This window comes from Octopus sinensis, linkage group LG8 (assembly GCF_006345805.1).
Source record: "Octopus sinensis linkage group LG8, ASM634580v1, whole genome shotgun sequence".
Lineage (NCBI taxonomy): Eukaryota > Metazoa > Mollusca > Cephalopoda > Octopoda > Octopodidae > Octopus > Octopus sinensis.
In genome coordinates, this window is record NC_043004.1 from 64,642,185 (window position 1) to 64,657,261 (window position 15,077).

At 36.8% G+C, this 15,077-nt stretch overlaps 1 protein-coding gene and 1 long non-coding RNA gene across 7 annotated transcripts in view; both read left to right on the forward strand.

Moving 5' to 3' along the window:
• The window catches only part of LOC115214914 (CUGBP Elav-like family member 4), a 459,203-nt gene that overhangs the window by 282,418 nt on the left and 161,708 nt on the right, over nucleotides 1–15,077 (forward strand). For 3 of the 6 annotated variants that reach the window (XM_029783973.2, XM_029783975.2, XM_036505435.1), the window contains exon 1: nucleotides 7,980–8,129. The exons of 2 other annotated variants lie outside the window; for them this stretch is intronic. In XM_029783973.2, the coding sequence (XP_029639833.1) occupies nucleotides 8,039–8,129 (91 nt within the window). In that variant the 5' untranslated portion in view covers nucleotides 7,980–8,038. Of the gene's footprint in view, nucleotides 1–7,979; nucleotides 8,130–15,077 lie in introns of those variants that run through there. One more of the 6 variants, XM_029783974.2, reaches the window with a different exon arrangement.
• LOC118764564 overlaps nucleotides 12,312–15,077 on the forward strand; it is a 23,264-nt gene continuing 20,498 nt past the window's right edge. The window contains exons 1-2 of the long non-coding RNA XR_005000386.1: nucleotides 12,312–12,326; nucleotides 12,817–12,825. This is a non-coding gene — a long non-coding RNA (uncharacterized LOC118764564). The remainder of the gene's footprint in view (nucleotides 12,327–12,816; nucleotides 12,826–15,077) is intronic.

Genomic DNA, 15,077 nt, shown 5'->3' on the forward strand with positions numbered 1-15,077 from the left:
ATCAAAGCCTTGTGAGTGGATTTAGTAGACGGAAACTGAAAGAAGCCCATCATGTGTGTGTGTGTGTGTGTGTGTGTGTGTAGCATTTGTATGTCTGTGTCTGTCCCCTCACCATCGCTTGACAACCAATGCTGGTGTGTTTACATTCCCGTAACTTAGCGGTTCAGCAAATGAGACTGATAGAATAAGTACTAGGCTTACAAAGAATAAGTTCAGGGGTCGATTTGCTCGACTAAAGGTGGTGCTCCAGCATGGCCACAGTCAAATGACTGAAACAAACGAAAGAAATGTAATGCAGAAACACCTTCCAAATTGTTTCAGTCATTAGACTGTGGCCATGCTGGAGCACCACCTTGAAGAGTTTTTAGTCGAATGAATTGCCCCAAGTACTTTTTTATATATAAACCTGATACTTATTCTATCAGTAGTCTCTTTTGCTGAACTCCTAAGTTACAGGGACATAAACACATCAACACCACTTATCAAGTGGGACGGGGGCAACACACACACACACACACACACAATGGGCTTCTTTCAGTTTTCATCAACCAAATCCACACAGAAAGCTTTGATCAGCCCAAGGCTATAGTTGAAGACACCTGCGCAAAGTGCCACACAGTGGAACTGAACCTAGAACAATGTGGTTGGGAAGCAAGCTTCTTACCTTACCCCCATGCCAGTGCCTATAAATTTCTTTTTAAATTTATTCTTTCTGTGCAAACTGATACGAAATGGTCCACAGCCCAGTACAGGCTCATGACCCAGTTGCAGACCCCTGTTACATATGGTCACTCAACCCGCCAAAAGTAGTAGCTAAATTACCTTCAAATCACACTTCTATTGTGATTTGTAAAGCGAAGAGCACATTGGGTCACAAAGTGTAACTTGGATTTGAACACCATAAAAGATAGAAATTCTATCTAGGTGTGTGTGTGTGTGTGTGTGTGCATCACTGTTTATCCCACATTAAATCGCAATGTATGTGTGTGTGTGTGTGTGTGTTGTTGAAAGAGGTGGGGGTGGTGATGGTGGTGAGAAGAGAGATGTTAGAGCCAACAATTTTTCCTGCATCGCCTAAATTTAATTATTCAGCTAAATAATTTATCAAGAGCTGAGAATTTATTCATTTGCACATTTATTTACTTATTAGCGTTGTTGTTATTATGTCATCATCATCATCATCATCATCAACACTGTCATCACTATAATCACCATCATCAACATTATCATTAACACCAACACCATTCGCATCAGAGCCATCATAACAACCATCACCACTATTGCCACCCTCTCGTGTTTAGCTTTGATACTACAAATTATGTTGCAGTTCAAATTATGTTAAAGCTGCATCATTATCTTACAGCTCTTTTTTTATTTTTTCATTTACACACACATATATATATATTTTTTTTCCTCTTGATTCTGATTAAATCTTTCTCTGCTAAGTCATATGCCTTTACATAACATTCTTGAAAGATTTTCACATATCTTTTACTTTTGCACTTTCCTATTACAGGATTATTATTATTATTATTATTATCATCATCATCATCATTGTTATTATTATTTAGTCTAGTAATCTTATAGTCACTGCATAACAGTGCCACAATTCTTTGTGCTGTGCCTTGGGTATTACACGGAGTATATTTTGTTAATTTTTATTCTTTTGTTTTTGCACTAATATTACTAATACTTCCACTACTACTGCTACTGCTAATGATAATAATAATAATAATGATAATAATTTTCTCTGTCGCTATCGTCATTATTACTATGTTAGCAGTTGCTAAGTTTTTTGGTTTTTTTCTCACCGTCACCAGCACAGCCAACGTAATCTTTTAAAGAATGGCAAGCAGATATGATTATACCTTTCATTGGTAGAAAAATATATCGAATCAACTTTATTCTCATAAAGTTCGTTATTGCTTCCTTTCTTTCTTTTTCTTTTTTTTTTTTGCATATGATTTGCATTTGCTTATCTCTTTCGACTTGTCCTCATTTACCATTTATTAAAAATTCCTTATCTCAAATCGAATAAATATTTTTGTCCATTTTGCAGACATATTATTTTTCCCCACCTAAAAATATCATAACCATTTTTGGTAGTTTTTTTTGTTTTCTCTCCTTTTTTACTGTTTTTATACTGTTTCCTAGTGAGAAGAATGAGCATCAATTTCTAAGGATGTTCCTCAAGTTTGTCTCTTATTATTTCATATTGACTGCAAACTTACTGTTTGTTACTATTCTTCATTACAAAACCATTTGGGAAAAAATAAACAGACAGCGAAAAACGTGCAGGAAACAAATACTTTGCATGAGATCTATACTCCATCTTGGCTGCAACCTCCACCCCACATTAAAGTGCAGCCCCCCCACACACACACACACAACCTATATCAAGATGCAACGTCCACCCCACATTGAAATGCAATTTCCATCCCACATTAATGTGCAATCCCCACCCCACATTAAAATGCAATCCCCACCCCATATTAAGATGCAATCCCCACCCCACATCAAAGTGCAATCCCCACCCCACATTAAAATGCAAAGCCCACCCCACATCAAAAAATACAATGTTCACTCTACATTAAAATGCAATCCCTATGCCACATCATAGTGCAATCCCCACCCCACACTAAAGCATTTATGACCACCAAGAGAACTCCCTTGCTGGATTTAGCAGCCAAATCCCTCCCTCAAATTGTACCATACTATCCTTAAGAATAACGCATTAAATAATATAGTCCTAGATAGATATAAATCTGAATGATAGGTAGAATGGTCGTGGCTGAAAAGTCTTTGATCATTTCTCTACTAAATTAAGGCTAACCTGGTGCTAAATAACTGCTAACACACACAATCTCAACCACGTTCTTCTTAGAATTAGGTGCCAATTTTACTGAACCAGAATTTTCAGTTCAAGTCAAACATAACAAGCCACTCTAAATTGTTTTATCCGTGTAATTTGAACCTGGACCAGCTCGTTTGTACTGGCATCAAGTTATTTGGTGAAGATAATGAAGACAAATCAAATAGTGACATTTTGAAATCACTTGTTCTGAGTTCAAATTACACATTCGTCTACACCAAACACAAAAGCATACATATATTTATGTGTACACACACACACACAGAATATCACTGGTGTTGTCCTAACACCAACAAAAGAGAAAAATCTACCTCCATTTGGTAAAATGCACACACATTCATACACATCCATTCATACATGCAAATACATTTGTAGATATTCATCTGCCTCACACAAACATTAACACATACACACACCCATTCATACATATTTGCACATACATTCATATAATACATTAACAGATACATAGACGCACACACAACACCACATCACACACACAGGAGCAATACTGATGCATTAAAAAAGAAAGCCTCTTTCTAAGTACAAAGACAAATTAGCTGTTTAAAATCTGCACTAATTAACCAAATGTATTTCATGACATTTCAGATAATCTTTTTTGTTTTTTTTTTAATCATCAACATCATCAGCCTCATGCACTCACATACATACACACACACACACACATAGATAGTTATACATAGATAGATAAACACAAAAACACACACACATACATACATATAGATAGATAGGTAATTAGTTAGAGAGATAGAGACAGATAGAGGTAGATAGGCAGATATTTGGCATGTACTAATTGTAGAAATGGTTGTTATTTCATCGCAATGTTTTAAATTCCTGTTTCCAATATTAAAAAATAAAACGAAAGAAAAATATTGATTTCAAATTTTAGCACAAGGCCAGCAATTTCGGGGTGGGGATAAGTCAGTTGCAATAACACCAGTACCAAACTGGTACTTATTTTATCAACCATGAAAGGATGAAAGACACACCAGAGCACTGGTTGTCAAGCGGTAATGGGTGAGATGAACACAGACACAAAGACACGCACACATGATAGATGATATATATATATATATATATTATATATATATATATATATATATATATATATATATATATAGGCACAGGTGTAGCTGTGTGGTAAGAAGCTTGCTTTCCAACCACATGGTCTGGGTTCAGTCTCACTGCATGGCACCTTGGCCAAGCGTCTTCTGCTATAGCCTTGGGCCGACCAAATCCTCATGAGTGGATTTGGTATATAGAACCTGAAAGAAGCCTGTCATATATATATATATAATATATATATATATATATATATATATATATATATATATATATATATATATATATATATATATATACATACATATATACAACAGGCTTCTTTTAGTTTCCAACTACCAAATTCCATCACAGTGCTTTGGTCAGCCTGAGGCTATAGTAAGAGACATTTCCTCAAGGTGCCATGCAGTGGGACTGAATTCAGAACCATATGGTTTGGGAAGCAAGCTTCTTACCACACAGCCACATCTTGAAACCTAGAATCTAAGAGGTCAAAGGTTAATCCAGTTTCCCTAACTTATAGGTGACTAAGATTACAACACAATCCTCCTGATTGCCAGTGCATCACAGAGTTAACTTCCCAACTATTGCTGGGACTTATTTACATCTGAGTGAACTGGAGTAAAATGAAGTGTTTTGCTCAAGAATACAATGCATCACTCAGTCCAGGAATTGAAACCATGATCCTAAGATTGTAAGTACAATACCCTAACCATTAGGCCATGTGCCTTCATAATCATTAAAGTATCACAAAAAAAGTGCTTGCAGCCTTTGTTCAAGCTCTTTATTTGCTGGGTTCAAACCCTACCAAGGACAACATTGACTCTTATCCTTTTAAGGTCAATGAAATGAAGCCCTAAATACAGTGGTGCCTCAGTTTATGAATGCATTTCATTCTGAACAAATTGATTTACAAGCAATTTTTCAAACGTAAAACATCCCAGGTGATAAACGATGTCTCGAGTAACAAACACAGGAGCTGGAAACAATGATTGGTGACAAGCTGGGGGAATCAGTGTGGAGGAGCATTTGTCATTGTCTAGCTTGCATTCAGGGCACATACTTACTTGAATTTGCTGTGCATTCTCTTGAATTCCCTGAAAGAAAAACAGTCTCAGTTTACAAACCTTTCAGGTGACAAACAACCTTCACGAACAGATTACATTCATAAATCAAGGTTCTACTATACTAGAATCAAGGATATCAACAAACCACTTGAACCGCTTCAAATTGCTGGCCTTGTGCCTAAGTTAAAAACAATTACAATTTAAAGCACTAGGGCCAATATAATTGACTGATCCCTTTCTTCTTATAATTACTGGTCTTGTTCCTATATTTGATATGACTATAGGTTGTGCAAAACACATTCAAATCAGATTTTTGAAGGTGATGGATTGACAGTCATTCAAGCACTGGAAAACATGCTTTGAGATATTTCTTTTGGAACTTCACAGTTTAAGTTAAGAGTCCGCTGAGATCTCAACTTTGTTTTTCATCCTTTTGCAGTTGAAAAAATAAAATACCCATCAAGTACTGGGGTTGATGTAATTGACTAACACCTCAACACTAAAAATTGCTGGCTTTGTGCCAAAATCTGAAACTACTATTCAAAGACGGCAAGCTGGCAGAATTGTTATTGCATCAAAATGCTGAGTGGTATTCCTTCTGGCTGTTTACATTCTGAGTTCAAATACTGCTGAGGTTAACTTTATCTTTCATCCTTTACATTCCAGACACCAGCTATAGCAACCCCATCACATAATGTAGCAACATTTGTGTGTGTGTCCATTTGTTTTCAGTCTGTTTTCCCATATCAGCATGACTTGGATAAGAATTGATTTTGCGACAGGATTTTACGGTACAGCTGGATGTTCATTCTGTCACCAAATCCTCTCCTGTTTTTTTCTGGTGAGATTTGTTCAATAACAGGAAGAGCATTATCATCATCATTTAACATCCTTTTCTCTATGTTGGCATAGGTCGGATGGTCCAACTTGAACAGATGAACCAGAGGATTGTGCCAAGTTCTTATATCTATTCTGACATGGTTTCTGCAGCTGGATCTCCTTCCTTAGGGCAACCACTTCACAGAATATACTGGGTGCTTTTTACATCGCACCAGTACTAGTGAGGTGACCAAGGACCTACAAGACAAGATCCATCAACTGATAAGGGGATAAGAAATTAGGATTGAGAGACAGGATCAAGTTTCTTGCTGAAGAGATGAAGACATAGCTTACCCACCTAGAGAGAGACAGAGAAAGATGTGAAGTCAAGATAGATGGTGAATATGAGAGACAGAAGAGGAAGAATAAATAAATAGAGAGAGAGAGACAAGCACACACACACTGTTTGAATGTTTCTGCAAATAGTTGTCCTCAATCAGGACTGACCCAGGATTAAGCAACATCATTCAATTCCTGCCAGTTGACAACATTGTTGATCTCTTTCTCAGTGTTTTAAACTACATAACATTATAACCCAGTTATCTGAGTTCAAATCAAGCTAGCCCTTATTTTACCTTTGCTCTTTCATATAAACAGACCTTTATTTTACCAGGATCTTTCATATTTACTGTTCTTTATTTTATCAGTTCTCTTTCATATAATCCAGCCCCCATTTTATTAGAGCTCTTTCATATAAAGTGGATCTTATTTTATTGGAGCCCTTTCCCATAAACCCTACCCTCTCATTTTATCAGGGGCCCTCCCATATTTACTGGCTTATATTTTACCTGGCCCTTACTTTATCATGGCCTATGATGACGATAATGAACCTTAATTTTATCAGGTCCCCTTGCATATAAATTGGTTTTTATTTGATTAGGACCCTTTCATATAAATTCGCACTTATTTTAAGAGGGTCTATAAAATTAGAACCATTGATGAAATGGTTTAATTCTATAACTCCTAACTAACCCCCACTATTTATCTGAAGTCCGTAGTGGGCAGAGAAGGATGGGCGGGGGGGTATGTAAAGAGAAAATTATTATTATTGTTTTTGTTTTCTTGTCAAATTACATCAGAAGAAGCACTGAGTCACCTTATATTGTGTTTATTGATTAGAGATGTGTATGCTCCAAATGAGGTCAACCTCACCTTTTATCGTCATCATCTTTACAGTTATTACCATCACCATCGTCATCGCATACCAACATCATCATCAACATCACCATCATCATTTAACATCATTTTTGCCATCATTAGAATACAGCAGCAGCAGCAGCACCACCACCACCACCACCACCGGTATCTCTATTGCAACTAGCAGTATAACTATCACAAACAGATCGTTGTCAATATTAGCATCGTTGTCATCATCACGAGAAATAGCCACCATTAATACCATCGGTGGCAGCGGCGTTTTCATCATCATCATCATCATCATCATCGTTGTCATTGTCACCTTTTCACGAAGCCGCATAACCAATCACTATCATCATCATTATTGCCATCATCAGTATGGTCATCGTAATCATCATCATCATACCTGTCGTCCTCATCATCATCATCATCACCACCACCACCTATCATCATCATCATCACCTATGTCATCATCATCATCATCATCCCCATCATCAGAAGCAATAGCAGCATCACTATCATCATCACTGTCATCAAGTAAATACTACAACAAATTCTACCACCAGCTTTCATTGGCGCCACTATCACCAGTGCAATATCAATGCTATAACTAATACATAAACCCACACCCACACTTCCTCCCACCACTACCACTACTACTATTACTAATCATGCTACTCACTACTACTACTACCTCTACTACTCATGCTACTACCTGCAAATATCACAGTCAGCCGTCAATACAATTAGTCTCAACGCCACCACTGCCTTCCTCATCATCATCATCATCGTCATTATCGTTATAATAATAATGATCGATCTTTGGTGACCTCGTTTTCTTTTTTTGTTTTTTTTTTGCAAGGTATTTTTATATGATTTTTTGTTGTTTTTTTTTCCTTATATTTATTTATACCTCCTCACTGACTTTCTCTCAGTTATCCCGATATCTCTCCTCTGTACTCAATCCTCCGTACTCTAAAAACAAGTTCATCGACATGTTGTCATGGTGACGTTAACACCTCGTCCAAAGTTTGACCGTTTCCTCAAGGGCCCTCCGAGAAGCATTTCGCAAATATCAGCAAATTCTTCCTTGCGTAAATATATTCATGTGTTTGTTTGTGTGTGTGTGCATGTATATATATATATATATATATCTTTGTGTATGTATCTTTTTCATGTAACTATGTGTGTGTGAGTCATTCTGTAGAGAGTTGGACATTTTTTGTATATACGTATGCATACCAATATTCACTTTCTCCTCTGTGTGTGTGTGTGTTTTGTGTATCTTTATGTAGTTGGAGATTTTCTGAGTGATTACAGGCTGGTATATATATATATATATATAATATTTATATATGGTTAGGTGTTATTTGCCTTTATTGTTTGTTGTTGTTGGGTTATCAAAAGGAATCTTATAGGCTGATGGTTATTAACTTGTTAATTTTGAGTGTGTGTGTATGTATATATATATATATATAGCTGAAATTGCAAGGATGATCTGGTTCTTGACTGAGGATAAAAGGTTTCGAATGACCCGTCCTTGTTTTTTTTGTATCGTCTATCTGGATGTTTTGTTGTCCCTTTTTGTATCACCTAGTTGTCCAGATGTTTTGCGTTCTTGTCCCATTTTGTATTTTATATATATATATGTACCAAACTCATTTTTTGCTCTGTGACAGTGTGTGCATATACATGTAAATATTAATGTGTTTGTATGTATATATGTGTGTTTCTGTCTCACATTAATTTTGCAGTATTACATACCAGTTTAGTTATGTGTGTGTGTGTCTTTAAATTAAATAATGCTATAAATCTGAGTTGTCAACTGAACAATGAGTTTAAAAACGTCAGATACTCCTTTTTCTCAAACTTTTAAATTTGTGTAATTTTTGCCACCATAAATCACCACCAGTGGCCTAAAACTCTGTCTTTATATATATATATATATATATAGATGTGTGTGTGTGTGTGTGTGAATATGAACAAATGTATACTCATTTCTATATGATGTTTATGTTGTACACGTGTATTGCACTCCAGTCTATGCAGATAGACAGACAGACATATAGATAGATAGATAGATAGATAGATAGATAGATAGATAGGTGTGTATAATGGCTATATGAATTTGTCAGTTACTTAGTTGTTATTTGTGAAGATATATATTTATTGTTATTATAAGTGAGGGAATATATGTATGTATGTATGTGTGTGGATGCCGCTGTAATATTTGTGTATAAACGTGTGTATATTTGTATGATATGTCTGAGTCATTTCTGTAGCACCCTCAGGGAATTTCCACATTTTGTAATGCCTCCATTCACCAGTGTTGTGTAATTTGTACAGTCCATGAACTGCTATGTATATTAATACGTAGTATCTTGAAATTCATTTTGAGACAATGCTTTTTATTCATATATATATAAATATATAAATATTTATATATATATATATATATATATATGTGTGTGTGTGTGGTGTGTGTGTGGATGCACAGTGGTTAGGGCAGCAGAGCCGCGGTCGGAGGATTGTGGTTTTGATTCCTAGACTGGGCGTTGTGTGTGTTTATTGAGCGAAAACACCTAAAAAGCTCCATGAGGCTCCAGCAGGGGGTGGTGGCAGCCCCTGTTGTACTCTTTCACCACAACTTTTTCTCACTCTCTCTTCCTGTTTCTTAAGTAACACTGCGATGGACTGGCATCCTGTCCAGCTGGGAGGAACACATACACCACAGAAACCGGGGAAACCAGGACCATGAGCCTGGCTAGGCTTGAAAAGGGCAATGTTTATTGCTTATATATATATATACACACACACACACACACACACATATATATATATTATATATTATATATATATATATATATATACACACACACACACACACATATATATTATATATATATATATATAATATATATATATAGACATACACACACAATCTGAACTTGGATATAAATGCATATGAATATTATCAAACACAGAACTAATCTCCATCATGTGCTATGACAATCATATGTAATTCTTATACATTCTGAATGTGTATGTATAATATAATACAATGTGTGTGTGTGTACATGTGTGTTTGTGGGCATACACAGTCCTCTATCATTTGCTGTGATTGCTGTGTGTACATATGTATAGATAGATGTAGATAGGGACAGAAAGATAGACGTGTATTTCTGCGTGTTGTGGGCATGTGTGTGTGTGTGTGTTTGTGTGTGTTTGTGTGTGTTTGTGTGTGTGTGTGTGTGTGGTGCTACAAACAGGAGAACTGGAATTCAGCATGAAAAGTAACACATACGTTATTCCTTTATTGTTCAGCTGTAAATCTTCGTAAGTGACTAACTTGATTAGCGCTATGCACGAAACTCTAGTCCCTTGAGTCACACTGATGTAACTTTACAACCATATAATAAAGCAATACACATGTAAGTTTGCTCGTATATATGTGTGTATTCTCTCTCTCTCTCCCTCTGTGTGTGTGTGTGTGTGTGTGTGTGTGTGTGTGTGCATATATATATATATAATACACATATATACACAAATGTGTGGGCATGTATGTTTCTATATGATTATAGTTAATGACTTTCTTTTCCTAAGCCATCTAATCTAGCCAGCTGCTTAGCTTATCTCCAGCTTCACCTCTCCCCCTCACACACTTCACTCTTCTCATACCTACCCCCATATACAAACCTGTCTCCCTAATCCACCCCCCATCTCATACACCCCTGCCTGCTACCCATCTACATTATCCATCATTTTAACAATGCTCACCTTCTCTCTCTCTCTCTCTCTCCAACAAACAACTCCTCTCTCACATTCTCTTCTTCATCCTCCTCTCGGTCTCTCTTTACCGTTTTACTCTCTTGCATCGCTTTCCCTTTCTTTAATCCTTATTCTTGCCTCATCTCAATGCACCCTGTGCTCCATTTCACCCCCTCCTATTCCATAACATTAGTTCTCTCTAACCACTATCACCACCACCACCACCACCACTCTCTTTTTCTTCTTCTCTCTCTTCATCACTACCATCATCATCTTCATACACACACACACACACGTACGCTCGCACACTGCTCCCTTTCGTTTTCCGCCCTTGTTTCTCTCTCTCTCTCTCTCTCTCTCTCTCTCTCTCTCTCTCTCTCTCAACATCAGTCATTAGTCATCAGTCATCATCGTTACCATGACTGTCACATACACACACAGACACTACTCTCTTTTCTCTCACCCTTGTCATCATCATCATCATCGCCATCATCAGCTACCTACACACACACTGCTTGCTCTCTCCCCCCCCTCCCTTTGCCAATGTCAGTCATTAGTCATCAACGAACGTCCTCACCAGCACACAGCAAATCTACTTACTTATAGCATTACTGACAACACAAGCAGAATATTTTCATTATCATTGATTTCATCATCATCATCATCATCATCATCTAATTCTTTGCACACGTGATGCAACCCACATGTTTCTCTCTCTCTTTCTCTCTCCCCCCCCCAACCTCTTCACCTACCATCATGATCAGGAGCCAGCCAAGGAACCTCTATGTGGTCTCCCTACAAACTGGAAAATAGCAGTGAAATCTTCCTCAAAACTACATCCAACAACGGAACATTAAATAATTCTGTCCAAGATATATAATTCCAGAAAGAAAAAAAACAACAGTGGTATGGTCATGGCTGGAATGATCTTTGATCATCGATCTATCTTGTCTGCTCCATATGGAATGACCTAGGGCTAAACAACACCACCATGATGATCATTTTCCTTTGTCTTACATGCGCGCACACACACACACATGATTATCTCCCTTGAAACTACATCAGTCATATTTTTTTGACATTTCTCACTCACACTCTCCCTCTTTATTTTACTTTCTCCTACCATCTCTCTCAATCTATCTAGCTCTGCCTTCCTCTCCTGAATCTGCATACTCCTCCTACCCTTACTTCTTACTTCTACTCTTACTTCTACACTTTCATTAGTTTCAGGTATTTCTAATCACCCAGATTGTGTGTATGTGAGAGAGAGAGAAAGAGAAAGTGAAAGTGTGTGTGTGTGTGTATGCCGCTATACTTCTATGTGTGTACATGCATATGTATGTGTGTGTGTGTGTGTGGCTGGAGAAGACTACTTTTATTTTAAAATGTTGTTGCCATATGAATTAAATATAACATTTAAATCGAAGCATGCATTTGACCTTAGATGCACACATACAGATGCATATTTAGTTTCCTATGACAATTTAAATGTGAATTCCCTCCTCGCTGTGTGTGTGTGTGAAGTTCAACAAATAGTAGAACATTCAATCAATTTAGAAAGTAACGATATTATTATTATTATTAAGAAACACACAAAGGCGGCAAGCTGGTAGAATCGTTAGCACGCCGAGCAAAATGCTATGCGGTATTTTGTCCGTCTTTACTTTCTCAGTTCAAATTCCATCGAGTTCGACTTTGCCTTTCATCCTTTCGGAGTTGATTAATCGCTGGGGTCAATGTAATCAACTTAATACCTTCCACCAAATTTAAGGCCTTGTGCTTCTAGGGGAAAGGATTATTAAAAAACACACAAAACGACAAAGAATGAATTTAGCATAGCTTTATTGTTAGTTACTCTGTTTCTAATACTATTGCTTTAAAGGAATCCAAATGAAAAGTTACATAATATTTATGGATGATTATATTAGCTAGGCACTTCATTAGACTAGCATCAAGTCACGTGTGTATATATATATATATATATGTATGTGTCTGTGTGTGTATATATAATAGTAATATATAGTGTGTATAGTGTGTGTATATATATATACACATGCATATAACGGTGCAAACAACATGAAATATGTAAACAAACAAGTTAAATAGGTAAACAACAAGGAAAAAAATGGAAAACAGGACAAGTAAACACAGAGAATATATATATATATATATATATATATATATATATATATATAGTGCTTAGGGTGATTGTAAGATTGTGGCTTCGGTTCCTGGACTGGGCAGTGTTCTTGAGCGAAAACACTTCATTTCACATTGCTCCTGTCCACTCAGCTGAGAAAAATGAGTAATCCTTTGGCAGAGCACCAGTCCATCCAGGAAACTGGTTCTATGAGCCTATATGACCTCAGGAGGGATCTTTATCCTATCTTTACAATAAAATATATATATATATATATATATATATTATATATATAGTGCTTAGGGTGATTGTAAGATTGTGGCTTCGGTTCCTGGACTGGGCAGTGTTCTTGAGCGAAAACACTTCATTTCACATTGCTCCTGTCCACTCAGCTGAGAAAAATGAGTAATCCTTTGGCAGAGCACCAGTCCATCCAGGAAACTGGTTCTATGAGCCTATATGACCTCAGGAGGGATCTTTATCGTATCTTACAATAAAATATATATATATATATATATATATATATATATATATATATATATATATATTATAGATTACGGAGATGCACTTGCATAGCAAGTGACCTGATCTGAGATCATGTGCTGGAATGAAAACAATTGCAGAGTGGAAGGTGTTTATAAGCCATTTAAGAAACACACAAAAACTGTTAGATTCACTTCAGCATTCAAATTTAGTTTGCCAAAATATTTACGTCGCTTTACAGCACAGAATTTTGTCAGTGATCAAGTTGTGGTCTCAAAGCAACGAAAATATTTTGGCAAATTAAATTTAAATATATATGTAAGAGGCAAAGTGGCTGAGTTCCTTTCGAGTGTTGGGCCTCACAGAGGCAATGATCAAGACCTTTGGCTTTATGTCGTGCAAAATAACAGTTGTGGCAGATACCGGTGTCGTGCAAATTGGCACCTGTGCCAGTGGCACGTAAAAGCACTCATTACATTCTCAGAGTGGTTGGTGTTAGGAAGGGCATCCAGTTGTAGAAAACCATGCCAAATCAGACTGGAGTCTGGTGCAATCTTCCAGTGTGCCAGCCCAGCCAAACTGCCAACATGGACAACAAACATTAAATGATGATGAGATATATATACATATATCGTAATGATGATATATATATATTTCATGCTCTATTTTATATAAATGCATATATGTATTAGCTTGTGTGTTTACACCTTATTGTTTCTGATATTCCAGTCATAAAATGTTTCCTGTTCTTCATTCTCTTTCAATATAATTAACAGATGTAAATCCATCAATGCTAACTCCATATTGGTTTTAAATTTTGGCACAAGGCCAGCAATTTTGAGGTGGGTTTAAATTAATTACATTGACCCTGGTACTCCACTGGTGCTTATTTTATTGACCCCGAAAGGATGAAAGGAAAAGTCAACCTCAGCGGAATTTGAACTCAGAATGTAAACACAGACAAAATGCCACTTAGCATTTTGCCTGGCATCTTAATGATTCTGTCAGCTTGCTACCATGACGCTAACTCCATATTGATGTGTATCACTATTAGTAGTTTGTTTTGTGTTACTTTGACACTGCTTTGGTTTCCATTTAAACTGAATTCATTCACATTTCATCTTTGCTTCATTTTAACTCAACATTCTGAAGAATATTCTTTTCTGCTCTAGGCACAAGTCCCAAAATTTTTTAGGTAGGGGCCCAGTCAATTAGATCAACCCCAGTATGCAACTGATACTTAATTTATCGATCCCGAAAGGAAGAAAGGCAACGTCAACCTTGGTGGAATTTGAACTCAGAACATAACAGCAAGCGAAATACCGCTAAGTATTTCGCCTGGCATGCTAATGATTCTGCCAGCTCGCCACCCTAACGAATATTAATGGGACAATTTGATCATCCAGTAAATCTTCTATTCTTTCACTTCTTTCAGTCACTGCACCATGGCCATGCTGCAGCGCCATCTTGAAGAGTTGAACAAATTGACTCCAGTACTTATTTTTTAAAACCTGGTACTTATTCTATCGGTCTCTTTTGCTGAACTGCTAAGTCATGGAGGTGTAAACAAGCCAACACCAGTCATCGAATGGTGTGTTGAGGACACATACACACACAAACAAGTTTCCACACAGTTTCTGCATCAAATTCG